The sequence below is a fragment of the Engraulis encrasicolus genome, chromosome 2 (assembly GCF_034702125.1).
Source record: "Engraulis encrasicolus isolate BLACKSEA-1 chromosome 2, IST_EnEncr_1.0, whole genome shotgun sequence".
In the NCBI taxonomy this organism is placed as follows: domain Eukaryota; kingdom Metazoa; phylum Chordata; class Actinopteri; order Clupeiformes; family Engraulidae; genus Engraulis; species Engraulis encrasicolus.
Genome location: NC_085858.1, coordinates 36126017 through 36146016, shown reverse-complemented (window position 1 = coordinate 36146016; position 20000 = coordinate 36126017). Strand labels below are relative to the sequence as shown.

Below are 20000 nucleotides of genomic sequence, written 5' to 3'. Positions count from 1 at the left end.
CTGGAGAACTTCACTTCATTGTCAGATAGAAGATCTTTGAGCAAACTGCTCACCATCTTGGACAATAAGGCGCACCCACTCTACAACACAATCATCCAAACAAAAGAGTGTGTTCAGCTGGAGGCTGAGGGCACTGAAATTCAGGACTGACAGACTGGGGAAATCATTTGTCCCTAGAGCCATGCAACTCTATAACACTGATTCTTGAGAAAGTGGCTAAAACAGGTTGTAATGTTGACAGAAAAAAACAAAGTGAATTATAAAATTATATGGTATATCCTCGTAGACTAAGGTCTTGGCTTTTCAGAAATGCACAAGGCCAATCTCCCCATTATGTATTTTTTTCAGAAATCAGGCTTTTCTCCGATCATACCTTGTTTTTTTGTCAACACCGTCAGACACAATTAAAAGTTATTAAAATTGTATTGATTTGGTTGCATATGTATCTGGAGTTTTCAAGTGATTATGTGTATTTTTTGGTTCACACATATGCCTTTAAATGTTGAAAATTCACTTTTGTTCTATTTTAATACTGTTTCATGTGTTCTAATTTTAAAATATGTACCGTCATACGATGCTTACTTAACGTCTAAATACAACAAACATTTTTTTGTAATTTCACAAATATTCGTGTAGGCTTAAATTGGCTATTACTTTGATATTTCAACAACTCCTAAGGAAAATGTTGTAAGCACATTCCTTTAAAATGTCCAAAACTCCTTCTTACGGTGGTGACTTAAGAACTGACAGTGGTGACAGTAATCTGAGAGTGGTGAAAGTGGCCGAATTAGTACCTGCATTTAGCAAAATAAATAGCCCTCTCAAGTCAATGGCATCTTGCATAAACACTTTATTTTTGTGTGTGCACAGTATGAGCATGTGTTTTTACTTCATTAGTTAGATTACCTAGGAAGTAAGTCACTGGTTGTTGAAAATGTGGTAAAAACAGCTTTTAAGTTGTTCAAATCCAAAATATAGAGGTGTATTATCATAGATGTAGGTCTTGGCTGTGCAGTAAATGCATTGACCAAGCTCCCCATGTTTAACATTTTTCATAAAATGGGCTCTTTCTTGTTTTGTCAACAGCGGCAGACAGAATTAGAAGTAAAAACACATGTTTACTGTATTAAAGTGAATTACTTTAACAATTCAACATAACTGTAGATACTTATTGTATGCATATTCTTAAAACATGTCAAAAACACGTAAAACATGTGTTTTTTGGTGAACTCCATCAGATGTCACCACCGTCAGGTTTTCTGACAAAAAAACCTCCAAATGCACCTCAGTGGTGGCTAGAGTATCATTTTGGATCACAATTATTACTAACATGCCTAGTAATGTTTCATTAACCAGCACAATTTAGTATAATATGGAACAACATGATGAGCAGAACAAAATCTGACGGTGTGAGACAAAAAAGCACTCTTTTAAATATTATGCATTGTTTGTTCACATTAGCCATTTCATTTTCGCTCTGTTTCTTGGGTGCTTCATACCTTTTCTGAAAAAAATTATATTTATTAACATTAATGTAATACAATACTATTAAAACCCCCGACGGTGTTGACAGTTCATGGTTGGGACAGTACCAGTGTCCAAACAAATTAACAAATTGAGGACAAAATAATAAACTTACAGGAGCTTCAGTGATGGTGAAGTAGGCAGTAGAGCTAAAGGTTTGAAAAGGGGTCCTCAGTAATGAAAATTACCTTGTGCATACCTGATTTTATTGTCTTTTAGAAAAAATCTGACGGTGGTGACCAATATGCTGGACACATTTTGAGCAATCAGTAAATAATAGTAAATATTGTTTTACATCCACTATGTGCACATCTGTAGAACCACTTTAATATGGTCTTCCACATCATGGTGATATTGTTCAATTCTGTTAGTGATTTTTGTATTTTAAGTCAATTGAAATGATGATGCCAGTCCTTGGGACAGGCGTTTTTTACAGGGTGTGGACAGGTTTTATAGCCATGAAAAAGTAATAAAATTACACTTAAATATTTCAAACAAAAATGTATTCGTGTGACAGACCCCTTGGCCATTACCTGGGTTCATTTTGTTTGTGAAAATTTAGTTGATTTTCAACAGAATTAATATTTTACTGCAGGGACATGTTTTTGCCAAACTTTCAAGAATCAGTGATAATTTGTCCATTAAGGACAAAGAGAAACTCCTGGAATTTTCTGCATGACCACCTTAATTATTTGTATCTACTTTTTTTACTTTTTTATTTTTATATTATTTTTTATTTTTTTATTTTTTTTATTTTTTTTATTTTTACTTCTCTTTTTAATCTACAGAGCAAACTGGAAAAAGAATTTCCCCTTGGGGATAAATAAAGTTTAATCTAATCTAATCTAATCTAATCTATATATACACCGCCCCCCTCCATACCCCAACTCTTAATGGAAATCAGGTTACCTGAGGTGGTGCTTATAAACTGGACATTTATGAGGGGGCATAGTGTTAGTTGCTATAGTTACCTGAGTCTAGTGGGTGTGGCCTGTGCTGTCATGGTTACCTGAACATAGGGTGCATGGTGTGTGTTGCTATAGTTACCCGAATGTAGTGGGTGCATGGTGTGTGTTGCTATAGTTACCTGAGTGTAGTGGGTGTGGTGTGTGTTGCCATGGTTACCTGAGGTGGTGTGGAAGGACTGTGAGCGTAGGGGCCGTGTGATTGGTGCTCCATCGGCGTCCAGGAAGAACTCTCCTGCCAGACTGGAGGAGGAGGAGCCTGGCAGACGCTGGGCAACACTGGCATTGGCATAGTCTAGAACCGCACAATACAACACATAAACATGGACTTCTTGGACTTTATTTTTGTTTTTTTATTCATCCCCTTCACTTATCTGTTTAATTCACCTGCTTCTTTACACACCTTTACAATGTATATATTACACTGGCTGTCTGCTGCCACTGGCATTTAGTGCTGCTTTCACACAGCATGTGTGCGTACTGTACGTGCTTGCGTGTGTGTGCGTTTACCTGGCAGAGAGGAGGACGAGTGTGTCCGTCCCAGGCTGTGTGTGTGCAGGTTTGGCTGTAGCACAAAGAGAGAGAGAGAGAGAGAGAGAGAGAGAGAGAGAGAGAGAGAGAGAGAGAGAGAGAGAGAGAGAGAGAGAGAGAGAGAAATGGGGAGGGAGGAAGGAGAGAAGGAAAGAGATGGGGAGAGAGAAAGGGGGGAGAGAGAAAATGAGAGAAGGGGGGGGGGGAGAGAAAATGAGAAGATGGAAAATAAGTGAGAGGGTGGAAATTGGGACAAACACAAGACAGAGGCAGAGAATCAATATCATTTCATACAAGCTCAAATGACAAATGGAGGAGAAATTACCCCAAAACTGTGTGTGTGTGTGTGTGTGTGTGTGTGTGTGTGTGTGTGTGTGTGTGTGTGTGTGTGTGTGTGTGTGTGTGTGTGTGTGTGTGTGTGTGCACGCGCGCGCGTGCGTGTGTATGACTCCTCTGAGGCTGTCGGTCGGCCATATTGGCAACAGTCACTGCTGACTCACGAGTGTGTGTGTGTGTGTGTGTGTGTGTGTCGGTGTCGATGCAAAGTGATAGAATTTCAATGCATGAGGAAAATAAAGAAAGTCCAAACAGTGTCGGCACTGATGATAGTCTGAAGGAACCCAAAACGTTTTGCACTTTCTTTATTTTCCTCATGCATTAAAATGATTTATTCAATCATTTTGCATCGGCATCAATGGTGTGCAAGTTCCTTCTTGCTGGCCAATTGGATTACTTTGTGGAACTTAACGCACCCTCCCTCCCAGCCACAAACTTAAATGCTCAACACCCACGTGGAATATACAGTAGGTTTATTTATACCACTAGATTCAAGATTCAAGACATTTATATTTTCACAATTTATTGGCAACAAAATTGTGTGGTGGCGTTTATGGACTGCGAGCAAAGCAGGCACGTCTGTTGAGTGAGCGATCCATACGGATTGATGCTACCTCAGTATCCCTACCAATCAGGGCCGCTGACAGCTTTGGCCGGGCCTGGGATAAAGTAATCTGAAAGGGCCCCCTCCTCCTCATGTACTTTTATCTGGACTTTCCTACGCCTGCTACGCCCCCAACAATCAGGAACAGCTTTTCTGCTCAACACAACTACTGCACGGAGAGACTTTTAATGTGAATGTTTAATATGTGAAATGATCTGTTTGTTTGTGTGCTACTAGACACATTTCCTTCTGGATTTATACAAATGACTCTACTCTTCTCTCTATTCTCATAAACATACAATGTAATGAGGACCCCAGTTGTGGGCCCCTCCTCTCCCTGGGCCCGGGACAACTGACCCTTTTGTCCCCCTCTGTCTGCTTGCTTCTCTGCATTCAATATCAGTACTGTAGATGTACTAGCGCTTGTAATTACATGAGCTGCACTGATATACATTACAGCGTGGGGAGGGAGAGAGGGAGTCATGAGGCTGTGGGATTAAGTAGCTCGAGTGAAGTCATTAGCAAGAGGGGGAAGAGACGCCCCGCCAGGGAGGGATATATATGGCTATCTTTAGAGGAAGGGGCCAGAGGGCAACCATGCACTCATGTACACGGATGTGATCGTGGAGAGAGCTGCGGGATTGGATATGTTGCACTTATTACACTTATAAGACTGGTGGCTTGTCTGTCCTAGCTACATATTGGCTGAGTTGTATGTGTGTGTGTGTGTGTGTGTGTGTGTGTGTGTGTGTGTGTGTGTGTGTGTGTGTGTGTGTGTGTGTGTGTGTGTGTGTGTGTGTGTGTGTGTGTGTGTGTGTGTGTGTGTGTGTGTGTGTGTGTGTCTCTCTCTCTCTCTTTGTGTGTGTGTGCGTGCGTGTGTGTGTGTGTGTGTGTGTGTGTGTGTGTGTGTGTGTGTGTATGTATGTGTGTGTGTGTTTGCAATCATTCTAGGGATGTCCGTCATGCAAACTGTTATGTGTCTATAGTGTATCTGCATGTCTGTGATTTTGCCAGTGGGTAAACACTGGCATTTGTGTGTGTGTGTGTGTGTGTGTGTGTGTGTGTGTGTGTGTGTGTGTGTGTGTGTGTGTGTGTGTGCGCGCACACATGCATGGGTGTGTTTCAGTAGGTCAGTAGTTGGCCATTTTGAATGGTAACCAATCTTCTCACTTATAGGCTGAACCTCCTGCCACTCACCTGAGATCCAGACAGAGTGCCAGCGCCGCTAAGGTAAGGCAGCCGAGAGCCCTCCCCCTGCAGGAAGCCGATTGGCTCTCTCCTCATCAGAGCCTCCGCCCTCTTGATGATGTCACGCATACGGTGGATGAAGCCCTCCCGCTCCACGGGCAGGATGAACTCTCTGTGGACCTGTAGCAAAACACACACACGCACGCACGCACGCACACACACACACACACACACACGCACACACACACGCACGCACACACGCACGCACACACACGCACGCACGCACGCACGCACACACGCACTTGCACTCACACACACACTCATACACACACACACACATACACACACACACACACACACACACAAACGCACGCACACGCACACAGGTAAATAGTACGCACAGTACACACACACAGGCAAATAGCATACACAGACACACACGCGCATGCGCACACGCACACACACACGCACACGCACACGCACACACACACACACACACCTGATGTTGAATGGAATGGAAAAAGGAAGAGGTTGTAAACAGAGCATGACTCATGAAATAACAAATGGACCATTGGCTCGTGTTGCCTCTCCTCTCTAAGTGTCTGCTGTCACTGAGCTAAGGGCTTCTTGTACATCTAGAACAGTTTCCCAACCAGGGGTACGCGAGCACACCTCAGGGGGTACTTGGAAAAATGTAATAATAACAAATATATGGAGTATGGTCACATGGGGATAGAGGAACAGATATAGAGCATGAGTGAAAGGGGTACTCATCATATGACAAAATTGCTTAGGGGGTACGCAGTCACGCAGGATAAAAAAAGTTGGGAAACACTGAACTAGAACACACACAGGAGTACAACTCTCTTACACTACAGTCCCTGATAAACCAGTGGTTAGTAGTAAGCCTTTGACTTCGATATTCGATATTCGAATATAAGTCGAATGTTAAGAAAATTCGAGACATTCGAACGAATATTAATTGTCCATTAATATTCGAATCTGACACGGGTATTGCTTTTTTTGGGTATTTCATTGTTATTGATTAAAATTATTTCCTTGTAAACATCGCAATTCACAGTCTCAATTTATTTTTTTCCATGGCTGGTTAATCACTACAGCTGTGTTGAGGAGAGTCGCGTGCGTGGCTCATCTCTCTGTGTTCCGTAGCAGGACACTTGCGGCAGGCAGTCTCCCCCAGAGTCCGCATTAACAAGCAGATGAGTGCTGCAGAGTTCCATTCAAGTGAATGGCTACAGTTAATAAACAAAGCATCATCACATTACTTTCTGGAGTTGTTGACGAGTTTCTGGAATTATGTGATTCAACCCACAAGTACCTGTGATTACGCCAAGAGTAATATAATAACTTCTTGTTTTTTGGATTTTGACCAAATTAGCTTCGTTGGTCTGGGTGTCAGATCAGGCAGACTCCAGGTGATGATTTTGTTAGCATGCTTTTAGCATGTTTTTAGCGCACTGCTAGTTTGTGTAATGTTCGTTTTTAGACGAGGCAGTCATCTTACCTGGACCTACAAGCACACTACCTAAATGTCCGTCATTAGTGATAGAAAATAAATACATATTTGTTGATATTGGTGCTGTGTGCTCAATTCTCATGATTCCCATATGATCCAATTCAAATTTTAACTTGGGCTACAAGTTTGACATGGCTGCTAGCTTTGCCATGTTTTAATCTGCATTCACACCTCTAAGTACCGTCTTCTTATAAGTGCTGAACGATTGCTAAACAATAATGGCTGGTTGAATGCATGTTGTTAATGGGCCATTAGGCTACATCTCTGGTTGGAATAGCCTTTTACTAGTCACTGACTGGGGGAAAGAACAACTTCAGCTTGACATCAGGTCTAACTGGGGCAATTTTAATGGTAAAAAATATGGATAAATATTTGAATATATTCGAATATCGTTTTTAATTTAGAAACGAACTTCGACTATGATTTTGGGGAACAAGTCAAAGCCCTAGTTAGTAGTAGGGAATATATGGGTCATGACATGGGCCAGAGGAGTTAGCTCATGGTACATGTGATTGTGTGTGTGTGTGTGTGTGTGTGTGTGTGTGTGTGTGTGTGTGTGTGTGTGTGTGTGTGTGTGTGTGTGTGTGTGTGTGTGTGTGTGTGTGTGTGTGTGTGTGTGTGTGTGTGTGTGTGTGTGTGTGTGTGTGTGTGTGTGTGTGTGTGTGTGTGTGTGTGTGTGTGCGTGCGTGTGTGTGTTTGCATGAAGACAACTGATCACATGTGAGTGTTGCAGAGGTCAAACTAAACATGATACATCTCACATGATGGCGTCCTGATAAATGTAGCCCAATCGCTCCAGCATGACTCAGAAAGATATTACTCATTTTAGTATTATGTCATCTCTCATTTCACCATCGCACATTTCCCAACTGAGTGACAGTTTTTTTCTTTGGATTTAACCAAATTCCACTGTTACAGGTACTTGTGCCCTCTTGTATTGTTTTCAGCTCCACATCAAAATCCTGTAGATTTTGGCCCAGCCGTGGTTGGACACTTTGCTGGCCACTCGACTGCTAGACCGGCGACCGTTCGATTCCGGTCCGAGCTCATTTGCCGACACTTCCCCGTCTCTCTCTCTCCACTTGCTTCCTGTCAATATCTTCACTGTCATATCACAGAATGAAGGCAAACAGCCCAAAAAAAATTCTTTTAAAAAGGATTTTTTTTTTTGCAGATTGTAGGAGAAATCTGGGGAAATATGTGGACTATCTATATTATGACTCTCCAAGCCCCTGTGAGCGAAAGGTAGCCTCAAGGTCATTTGGGGTGCTGTTGAGGGACAGCTGTGTGTTAAAGGTCAAACCCCAGAAGGCGAATGAAGCGGAGGACAGCACTCTTCAGATTTGTCTTTCTTTATTCACCATATTCGCTTTATTTTCTTCATTCTTCATTTATTCACATAAAACAAAGGTGAGTGGATGGAGCGAAGGACAGCACTCCTCAGAGTTTTCTTTCTTTATTGTGAGTGTGTCTCCTCCACCCCAGAGGGCTCCCTTGTGGCTTAGCTTGGGCGCAATACCTGGTGCTGAACAAAAAACGAAAGGTTCCAAGGCACACTCCTATGGATTTTTTCCTTCTTTTCTTTTTACTTGTTCTTTTTTTGTATTCATTCAGGAAGACTGCAGGGTCTAAATATCATCATGTCATTGAATAAAATGAGAAAAAGAACTGAAAGAAGAAAAAATACAAAAGGGTGTGAGAACCTTAAAAAAAAAAAAAACTAAATAAAAACATCCCCCAGAAGTGGCAGATGACTGGTGAGGGGTGAGGGGCTTGTTTTCAAGGTCACCCGTCATAATCGAGATAAATGAGTGTCTGTGAGAGATGAGTGTGTTTTCACACAGACAGAGCTCTGGACTGTTTTGGGAGAGTGACTGGCACACTGGAGCTGTCCCACATACAAGGTCAGAGGCTCCAGAAAGGAGACGGGAGCTGTTGTCGTATGTGTGTATGTGTATGTGTGTGTGTGTGTGTGAGTGTGTGTGTGTGTGTGTGTGTGTGTGTGTGTGTGTGTGTGTGTGTGTGTGTGTGTGTGTGTGTGTGTGTGTGTGTGTGTGTGTGTGTGTGTCTGTGTGGGTGTGGGTGTGCGTGTGTTTATGTGTGCGTGCACATGTGTATATCTGTGTGTGTGTGTGTGTGTGTGTGTGTGTGTGTGTGTGTGTGTGTGTGTGTGTGTGTGTGTGTGTGTGTGTGTTCGTCTGTGTGAATGTGTGTGTGTGTGTGTGTGTGTGTGTGTGTGTGTGTGTGTGTGTGTGTGTGTGTGTGTGTGTGTGCACGCGCGCAAGTGTGTGTGTGTGTGTGTGTATCAAGACTGCAGAAAGGACTGGATTTTGGATCTGATCCAATGTCTTCGGTTACTGACAGGCCAATCAACAGCAGATGTTCACAACTATGACTAGTTCTATTTTCAAGACACTGTGGAACACCTCCGACCCCGGTGTGCAAGTCAAGTGTGTGTGTGTGTGTGTGTGTGTGTGTGTGTGTGTGTGTGTGTGTGTGTGTGTGTGTGTGTGTGTGTGTGTGTGTACAGTCAGTACACGTCATCTTGGGACACTTAAACCTGGCCTATATCTCACATTTTACAGCATCTCACCCAGAACACATTATCTCGAACCTAAACAACGTGTACTAAGTGACTTTGAGCGTGCGTCTGAAACGTGATAGAGGTTAACCCATTTTAGTTCTTATGAAAGAGGGAAACTTTGGCACGTTTGAACCTGTTCACATCTTCCACTGTTATAGGTCATTGTGCACAGTTCACAGCCAAGAAAGTGAGGTCACATTGGAAGACCACACACACACACAAAAAAACACACACACACACATACGCACACACACACACACACACACACACACACACACGCAGGCACGCACGCACGCACGCTCACACACACACTCACAAACACGACACACACACACGCTGTGCACTCACACACACACACGCTAACACACACACACACACACACACACACACACACACACACACACACACACACACACACACACACACACACACACACACACACACACACACACACACACACACACACAGAGACACCCGTCTCACCATCACAGCGGCAATGTCCTCGGGGTTATCTCCATCAAGGTCGAACTTGAAGGTCACCATCTTGCTGTTGTGGGTTTGCAGTTGGCACTCCACCACACGGTCCACTTTATCAGAAAGCTACACACACACACACACACACACACACACACACACACACACACACACACACAGAAACATGCACACACACGCACACGCACACGCACACACACAGACACACACACACACGCACCAAAGACATTATAAACATGTCTTATGGACACATGATGTTGTACACTCACGATAAATTTAACTCACAAGAAACACAGACATCCAGAAATAGCAACATATCATCACCCTAATACTAATACTAACACTAATACTAACACACCACTCGCTCATCAACTACAATCACACCCAAAGAGAACACAAATAGCTAATTCCTGAAACAACCGCCGAGGAAACTCAAAAAGCTTTTTATCAGTGTCAGCAGATCACCTCCCCCACACTCACACACACACACACACACACACACACACACACGGCTCTCATGAAATATATACTGTTTATAAACATGATTTCAGACGTCATATGTTTGCGATGTCTTCATGAGGCAGCTAAACCAACCCATGTAGCGCTTTTGTGACAAATACCAAACACTACTGTAGATACTGAAGGGAAAAAATGATCACTTGTGTGTGACCAAGTAAAGATAAACTTGCTCTGAACTTTTAACATTTTCACCATGGACTTACTCAAAGATTTACCTAGAAGTCCATTAATTTCCAGGAGGATCAATTAAGTATCTCTGAACTCTACTACTAAACAAGAGATTTGGCATGTTTTGACTCTTTAATCATTATTGTAGCGTAATATTCTTAATAACACAACATACTTATAATAGAAATGCTTGTTTAGAAAAGCAATAAACTGCAACTAAATATTAATCAATATTTCATTTCAACTTAATATTCATCAAAAGTTTTCCGTTCCTAGATGATCATTGTAAATGATTAATGAGTCTGATAACAATGATGAGTAATGAGACTGATTAGCTTGGTTACCCCGGTGATGCGTAGACGAGAGCGGGTCCGCCTCCTGAGCAGCTTGCCACCTGTTCGTTTCTGGGCCCCGTCTGCGCTCTTCTCTGATAGGCCCTCGTAGCCGTCACTCAGACCCGAGGTCACATCAGAGGCATAGCTATCGAGAGATGAGAGACAAGGGGAATGTTCAACAGCTGAAACATTTTTTTTCTACGTTGTGCTACCGTTTCTTTCTTTTTCTAAAACATATTCTTGGGCTTTTATCCATTTATTTAGGTTAAGACAGTGTGAGAGTGTGACGTCTGAAACGAGTGGGGAGAGAAGGGGGAAGGATTGACCAAGGACCTCTGACCGGAATCGAACCCGGGTCACCGGCGTAATGGTATGGCCTCTTAACTCACTGAGCCACGGTTTCTTGCTTGAACGCATTGTTTGGCCGCGCAACGTGGCAAAATGTTATCATCCAACTGTCAACAGTGCTCTCTCTGCCAGAACGGAACAATGAATCTCCGTCTCCGCTGTCAGAGGCCTGTATGACACCAACAGGGTGTTCAGCACACTGCTAATAACATGTACAGTAAGTACACAGTAAAAAAACTAAGTGTTAATTCAACCTTCAGAGAGTACTCTGAGACAACATACACTCTAGAAGATGTTCCCTTAGTGTTGAATTAACACTGTGTACCAGTGTTTGTCTTCAGTCACCATGTGAGCAACATCCTTTAATAAATCATCAGGGCCGTTTCAAGGTATTTGAGGGGCCCTGGGCAAAGAGGTAGGCCAACTTGGGGACCCTTTTTTCTCTACAAAGTATTGAGGAGGGGCCCCTAAAAAACGATTTTTGATAGCAGTATCATTGTACTTGCTGTTTATTGAATTCAGGGAGGACTGGCCTCACTCACAAAGTTCTCATTACTGTCATTTGACTACAAATATACAGTATATAAGCAGCCAATACCAGGGGCCTCCTTTCAGTTGGGGGCCCTCGGCAATTGCCTTGTTTATTTGCCTGGTTGTGATAGGCCAGTAAGTGGCTGCATGAGTCCATCAGGGTCCATTAGAGACAGCATGATGGAGATTTCCTGCTCCATTAGTGTCAGAGACGCGTCTGTGTCGCCTGTGAGGACTAGGAGGCACACAGGACATTATGGGCCACTTCTTCTGTTTACATCTGACTCTGTTATCAATCTTTCTCTCTCTCTCTCTCTTTCTCAGTGTGTGTGTGTGTGTGTGTGTGTGTGTGTGTGTGTGTGTGTGTGTGTGTGTGTGTGTGTGTGTGTGTGTGTGCGTGTTTTCGGGAAAAGCAAAGGCCAGGAAAGGCTTCAAGAGATGCCCACACATGACTGGAGCCAGATGAAGAGGTTTAACTTGCCTACCTTTCCACAGGTGAGTTGAAGCCGCTCCCGAAGCCTGACTGAGGCCTCTCCGCATGATGCACCGCAATGCTCTGTGGGATACAGGAGGGGAGGAGGCAGGGAGGCAATATCACATCATTATTATTACTACATGTGTTTAGCTTATTTATTTCATTTGACCGGTATTTAAACAGGAAGGTCCCGTTAAGGTATAAAACCTCTTCTTCCAAGGATTCCATGGGTATTTACTCATTAATTACCGTATGTTCTGTGAGAAACAGGAGGAGGCAGGAGGCAGTCATTATCACGTTATTATTATTTACATGTACATTTATCAATTACTCTCTGTGGTATACGAGGGGGGCAGAGCGTCAGTATCACATCATCATTAACATGTACCTATTACTTCACTTATTATTCTTATAAATCATGCTCAGTGAGAAATAGAAGGAAGACAGGGGGAATATAATATATTTATAGTACATACATAAGTTACATGCATTCCTTTTTAACTTATTTATCAGTTGTTACTTATCATGTATGTAAATATATTGCTGAAGCACAGACCTGGGCAGTATTTCAAATACATGCATTTAAAATACGTATTTAAAATTATTTTGCGTATTTAAAAAAAAAGCATTTTAAATACGTATTATAAATGCATGTATCTGAAATACTGCCCAGCTCGGATCCTGCAGCGGGAACACTGTTGATGTAGTTGAGTGTTAAGTCAACATTACACAATATTATTTATGTTTCTCACCCGTGAGATGAGGTGCAAAGTCAATATAACACAGTATTAATAGTGTTTACATAGCAGCTGGCACTGACTGAACAAAAAAACAAACATTCGAAACAGATGCCCAACACTTCAACTAATTAGTTTGATTTACTCATTTAAAACCCCGACAGCCCAGTCTCTTCACTCAGTTATGTTCCACAGACGTGTATCCCAAACACCCTACTACACGGCCCAGTCTGGCCACATATCACAAAACCAAGAATGACATCATCCCACTCCTGCACACTTCATCAATAAGTGTTTATTGTCATACAAATGAGGAAGAAGAGGAAGCAGGGGAAGTGGAAGAGAAGGAGGAGGAAGATGAGAAGGACGATGAGGAGGAGGAGGAGGAGGAGGAAGATGAACAGGACCAAAAGCAGGAACAGGAGGCAAAGAATGAGGATGGGGAGAAAGAAGGAAGAGTGGGAGGAAGAGGAGGAGTTGGAGGAGGAGGAGGAGGAGGAGGAGGATAATACTCCTGGGTATGTCTCCAGTTGGAGTAGGCTCTATAGAACTCCCAGTTAACAATACACGGTGTGTACAGTGTGTGGTTCACACGTTCATAGAACAGAGGAGGATATTGAAAGGCAAAAACCACAAGCCCCACTGCCTGTGTGTGTGCCAGTCTGCCTGCCTTCCAGTCTGCCAAAGCACATTGTAATGGGTATGAAGGGGGAAAAAAAACATTTAAAAACCTGCTGGAAAATATGATGACAAATCCCTGGGCTCTAATAGAAAATGTGCTAACACTTAAGTCGGCTGCCAGGGCGTCTAAGCAGTAAGCACTAGGTATTGTGCACTGAGAAGGCAGCCGTCAGCTCACATGAAACAGGAGCGAGACACAGGCAAGCAACCCTGGCAAGGCCCAGACAGACGCTGAAGGAGTGATCAGACACACTGTTTTGCCTGTCGCCTAGACAGATTGGGTAAATAGGAACAGAAGGACTGTGTCTTGCTGTGTGTGTGTGTGTGTGTGTGTGTGTGTGTGTGTGTGTGTGTGTGTGTGTGTGTGTGTGTGTGTGTGTGTGTGTGTGTGTGTGTGTGTGTGTGTGTGTGTGTGTGTGTGTGTGTGTGTGTGTGTGTGTGTGTGTGTGTGTGTGTGTGTGTGTGTGTGTGTGTGTGCACGCGTGCAGGCGTGTCATTTGATTTAGCAGCAGTTGAATTGGATTTGGTCTGACACTGCAGCTGGCCAAGAACCATCGCTCCTGACACCTACCGTTGTGTTGCCTAAACACACTAGCTAGCTAGCTAATGAGCTAATCCCTGTTATGTGGACCGCGGCACCTCAGCAACACAGAGAGGCCTCACAGATCCGCCTGTCTGTCTGTCAGCAAAATTTAACATCAAAAAGGCTTTACTCTGGTTTCATAGTTCTTACTGTAAGTATGACTGGCACACAGTTAGAAATTATAGGCAGAGATTCTAGGAGCATTATCCAGTCTCTCTGCTATAGGACGTGTGGTTGACAGCTGAATGTTCTGGTTGCCAGGGGAGCAGAAAGAAAATAGTTGTATGAATGTTCTAAAATGGCTGAAGGCACAGGTCCTCTGCAGAGGAAGCCAACAAGGATTAGTTTAGTAAAGGCTAGACTGAAGCATAGCTGCCTGACCAGCCAAAGCCGCCTCGCTGTTCTTGACACACTCCAGCGGCCTTTGATTGACAAGTTTGGCACGGTGTGTTTCGGCGGAAACAGGACCGGAACATGCCGGAATATTTGACTTGAGAGGAAGCGGTGAGAAACGAGTGAGTGTAGATGACCTGAGCTAAAGCCAAGCTTATACTCTGGTATCTAATACATCAAAAGAGTTATGTTGGCAGTGGGGTGAGGTCTGTATTGTGTTGAATTGCTTGTTAAATGGTGTATGTACACTCTGCTCTGTTCCGCTGGTAAAACAAAGCATTTTTATGACTACATGACATCATTTGTACTGCACCAGAAAAACAAAACAAATTGATATTGGGCAAAAAAGTTCAGTGCACTGGCATGCGGTTGTCAAAACGCAGGATTTGAAAAGGGCGGGACTTGTTCAAAATCTCATTCTGTTGTAGTACAGTAGGGTAGGAGCATACTGCGGTGGCTGCTCCAGTGGTGGAAAAACTGGATTGACAGAGTAAAAATCCCGTTTCATTTTTCTTTCTGAATGTGCTCTCCACATAGATTCACAAATTAGCCCATGGACCAGCCTTAAGTGGTGTGGTAATGAGGGTCAAGCGGTTTGTTAAATTGGCTGGGGCAACAATGTGGCAGGGTTTGTATTTCCTTTTCTTTTTCCTACCTTGGTCTACTTCCAGTGATTTTATTTAACCCTTTCATCAATAGTTTAAAAAAACTCCCGTACACTGACCATTTCGCTGTTCTATCTTTAATAAACGACGTTTCGGTACTAGACCTTCATCAGGCATCATTCATCATTGCCTGATGAAGGTCTAGTACCGAAACGTTGTTAATTAAAGAAAGAACAGCGAAATGGTCAGTGTGCAGGAGTTTTTTTAAACTATTGCTGAGTGACCCATGGTGCCATCTCCGACGCACCTGCCAGCTGAGGTGTGCGAAAAAAGCCGAAGTTTAATTTAACCCTTTCATGCAACTAGGATCGCAGGGATCCCTTTCACCATTTTCTGAAAAAGCTGAACTAAATCATTGACAATGACATTATTCAGAGTCTTCTTCGGTCAGGTCTACTCACTGAGGGGAAGCGAAGGGCTGCCTCTGGTGGGACGTCGGCCACACCGTGCGGACTTCCTGGGCGGGGCCTCTGCAGAGAGGTTGCCGTGGGAACTGGTACGGAGGTCAGGGAGGTGGGCTGTCCTGGCGGCGGACCCTCGGAACCCTCGTGCAGACCGGACGAGCTAAGGTAGCCATCCGTCTCACAGTCCGCTGTCATGGCAACACACAGACAGAGAGGGGGATTAGTGATAGACAAAGTCATCTGAAAGGCCCCCATCGCTCAATACATACAATGTAATGGATACAAGATACAAGATGCAAGATATATTTATTCTCATGTATTCATGAATTCAAAGACTCATAAGCAATGGTACGTTTTGCTCAAATGAATTCCCCAAAAGCAAAACCTGAAGAATGAAATATAGAAAAAGTAGAAAAAGTCTCTGCAATAAAATAGGGACCCAATTCTGAGCTCTCTCTTCCCCTGGGCTCAGGACAACTGACCCCTTTGTCCCCCCCTGTAGGGCCTGTGCCCTCTTCCCCCTTTAGCCATTAATAACAGTCTAACATGACTGTGTCCTCACAGGACCTCCTGCTAATCGTCCCTCCACCACCCATCCAGACCCTAGCATATCATTATTATGTCATTATGTATTTATATAGTATTACAAGCAACCCAAACACACACTCACACTGCATGAATAGCTGTTTATAGTCAAGTGGCCAACACCACACCTCAGCACTCTCCACACGGTCTGCTTGCCTGCCTGCCTCTCTGCCTGCCGGACTAACTGCCTGCCTGCCTGCCTGCTGAACTAACTGCCTGTCTGCCTGCCTGCCTGCCTGCCTCTCTGCCGGACTAACTGCCTGCCTGCCTGCCTGCTGAACTAACTGCCTGTCTGCCTGCCTGCCTGCCTGTCTGCCTGCCTGCCTCTCTGCCGGACTAACTGCCTGCCTGCCTGCCCGTCTGCCTGCCTGTCTGTATATCTGTATGTCTGCCTGCCTCCCTGCCGGTCTGCCTGCCAGACTGTCTGTCTGCCTGCCTGCCTGCTTGCCTGTCTGTCTGAATGGCTGCCTCCCTAATCTACATGTCTGCCTGAATGAATCCCTCTCTACCTGCTTGCCTTGTTGTCTGACTGTCTGTCTACCTGCCTGTCTGCCCACCTGCCTTATTACCTAACTAGTAACTACCTGCCAGCCTGACTACTTCACCTGTCTGTCTATCTACCTGCTTGCGTGCCTGCCTCCCATACCCGTTTCCATGTCTGCGTCTCTGCCTCTGTGATGACCTGTCTGTCTCCCTGCCTGCCCGTCATAGTCTTGTTTGGGTACATACTGAGCAACTCTGGGCTGCGGTCCAGCCACCGCAACCAAGGAAGCCATCAATCCATCATCCAACCCTCCAGTCATCCGTCCATCCATCTGTCCATCCATCCATCCATCCTGCTACCCAGCCACAACCATAAACACCCGTCAGCATGGCTGCTTCCTCACCCCAGTGGCATGTCTCCTTGCCTAGGGTTAGACACCAGCAATACTTTTCCACACACTCCGCCACAAACAAATCCACTCCATGCCAACCCACTATTCTGCACTCTCAGTCTCAAAGTCATTATCAGCTGCTCTCTCTCTCTCTCCCTCTCCCTCTCCCTCTGTCTCTCTCTCTCTCGCACGCACGCACGCACGCACACACACACACACACACACACGCAAATACACAGAGCACACACTGTCCGTCCCAGCTCACACATTCTACCCGTCCCTGGCTACCACCCTACCCCACCTCCACCCTACCCCACCTCCACCCTACCCCACCCCACTGCCCACCACTGCCCACTCCACTCCACACCACCCCCACAGTACCAGAGTAAATGACACTACACACCACCCCCACCCCACACACTACCCCCACAGTACAACAGTAAATGACACCACATTATGTGCCTCCAGTCCTCTGTGGCTAATGAGGCTTCCACAAACAACACAAATCACATTATTATTCCCCAGGCTGCAGTTATTTATCTCAAACCGCACAGTTTACTGCAGAGATGCTGTTGTTGTTGTACAGAGTTATAATTGCAGTCCTAATTAGCAATATCCAGCGTAAACAGGCCTTTCATTAACAGGAGCATTTAGTTGTGGGACGTGTGTGTGTGTGTGTGTGTGTGTGTGTGTGTGTGTGTGTGTGTGTGTGTGTGTGTGTGTGTGTGTGTGTGTGTGTGTGTGTGTGTGTGTGTGTGTGTGTGTGTGTGAGTGTGTGTGCACGTGTGTGTGTGCACGTGTGTCTGATTACGCGTGTGTGTATGTTTATGTGTGTGTGTGTGTGTGTGTGTGTGTGTGTGTGTGTATGTGTGTGAGTTTGTGTTTTTGTGTGTGTGTGTGTGTGTGTGTGTGTGTGTGTGTGTGTGTGTGTGTGTGTGTGTGTGTGTGTGTGTGAGTGAGGGGATACTGATGGCAATGTGCCAGGTGGAAAGCACACACTGTGGCTGTGCAGATGACACAGATGACAATCTGCAACGTGTGTGTGCACGTGTGTGTGTGTGTGCGTGCGTACATGTGTCACATGTCGCAGATGAGTGGCTACTTGTAGCTATTTCATTTGGACTGCGATGTTATTTAAGGGATAACGTAGGAGTAATGCACATGAACTACTGCAAATTAAATAATCATACCCTTAGCATTCCAAACGAAGATTCTATGCATGTCCAAGTATCTAACTTGGTCACTAGACTCCTTTAAACTTTAAAGATGGTCATACTTAAAAAATACCCTATTTCCTCACATGGGAGATAACTGCAAACGGGACATAAGCAGGGTAATTGAGGTCTTCGAGGTCGATTGGTTGGATGAATGTCTTGGCGGAGGTGTTTCTAGAGCCACCACCACGCCATTGACTTCATCGAGTGTGTGTTTGTACAATAACTCACATGTCGCAAAGGAGTAACTAGCGTGGTGCACGCTAAAGTGAGTGTTTGTACACTAATTCACATGTCGTAGAGGAGCAGCTAGCGTGGTGGATGCTAAAGTGTGTGTTTGTACGATAACTCACATGTCGCAGAGGAGTAGCTAGCGTGGTGGATGCTAAACTGCTCCGGCTGCTCCGGTTCCTGCTCGTCCGGCTCGGTGGCGAAGCTGCCGTGGATGCCCGAGTCTATGGAACAGCTGGCGGTGGAGGGGGTGGGTGTCTGGCTCTGACTGGGGGTGGGGGTGGTCGAGGACTGGGGCTGGGGGCCCGACACCATCAGGGTGGGAGGGGGCACCTGGGGAGCCACCATGGAGGAGGTCATGGAGGAGGTGATGGTGGTGGAGGGGGATAGCGAGGGGATGTCGGAGGACAGGAGGGATGAAGAGGAGGAGGAGGAGGTGGTGGATGGAGGGGTGCGAGAGGCAGGGAGGGCTGCCGGGACTGTGGGAGTAGGTGTCGGGGCGGGGGCGGTAGTATTAGCAGCAGGTGCGGCGGGTGTGGTAGTCGCCGTGCCCATAGCGCTGGTTGCCGTGGTAGTGGTGACCGTGGTGACGGTGGACGTGGTGTCTTCGGGCGGTGGCTCTGGCTCCTCCTCGATGACCCCCTCCTGCCGCCTCCTCTGCGCCTCCTCAGCCTGCCGACGCTGCTTCTCGCGTTGGCGCTTGATGGCCGTCACACGGTCGCGGATCGCCTTGGCAACCAGCTTGTAGTCTGCCTCGCACACGAAGCCCAGGACCACCTGCAGGAGGAGGGAGGGAGAGAGAGAGATGTGGGGAAAGGGTTAATCAGGTGAGTGGGGCAGGGAGAGAGAGTACAGCAAGAGTTAAATAAGTGGGGGAGAAGAGAAGGTGGGGAGGGGGGATGGGAGGATGAGGTGAGGAGGGATCACATGGTAGCAGATCACCTTGACAACCAACTTGTAATCCGGCTTGGCAGACTGGCATCATGAAAAGGTGTGTTATTTTTACGCTAGTGCATTCCGCACGTTGGTGCAATGCATTTTCACCTTCCCCGAAAATGCTAATCTGTGCCCTGATCAAAACCATTCCTATTAACCTGCCAGTAAACACTTCTACAGCTTCACTTTTGCCAACAGCAGCGAAAAAAGCAAGGAAAACTGCAAACGTGTGCCCACACCAAACCTACTCCTAACCCTAACCCTAACCCTAACCTGACCAACTCACACACCATGGCTCACACACAAAACTGAAGACACCTGCGAGAGGACAGAGGGATGTGGTCCTACATAACGTCTAAATCAGGGGTTCCCAACCTTTTCCAGCTTGGGGCCCACTCGACAATGTCACAAATCAGCAGCAACACACACCGAAATGTGATTATAATGTTTAGAATATTATTTCAAGGCCCACTTGGTATACCTTCAGGGCCCACCAGTGGGCCCCGGCCCATAAGCTGAAAATCACTGGTCTAAATAAAGTAAGAGGTGGAGGGGGAGA

The 20000-nt window shown here is 45.2% G+C and overlaps 1 protein-coding gene across 2 annotated transcripts in view; it reads right to left on the bottom strand.

Annotated features, from left to right (window-relative positions):
• wnk4b (WNK lysine deficient protein kinase 4b) overlaps positions 1–20000 on the bottom strand; it is a 154333-nt gene that overhangs the window by 18749 nt on the left and 115584 nt on the right. For both annotated transcript variants that reach the window (XM_063187698.1, XM_063187700.1), the window contains exons 7-14: positions 18628–19282; positions 15598–15788; positions 12148–12218; positions 10793–10928; positions 9753–9869; positions 5158–5328; positions 3000–3054; positions 2650–2784 (exon numbers count right to left, since the gene is read on the bottom strand). In XM_063187698.1, coding sequence (XP_063043768.1) covers positions 2650–2784; positions 3000–3054; positions 5158–5328; positions 9753–9869; positions 10793–10928; positions 12148–12218; positions 15598–15788; positions 18628–19282 — 1531 coding nt within the window. The remainder of the gene's footprint in view (positions 1–2649; positions 2785–2999; positions 3055–5157; positions 5329–9752; positions 9870–10792; positions 10929–12147; positions 12219–15597; positions 15789–18627; positions 19283–20000) is intronic.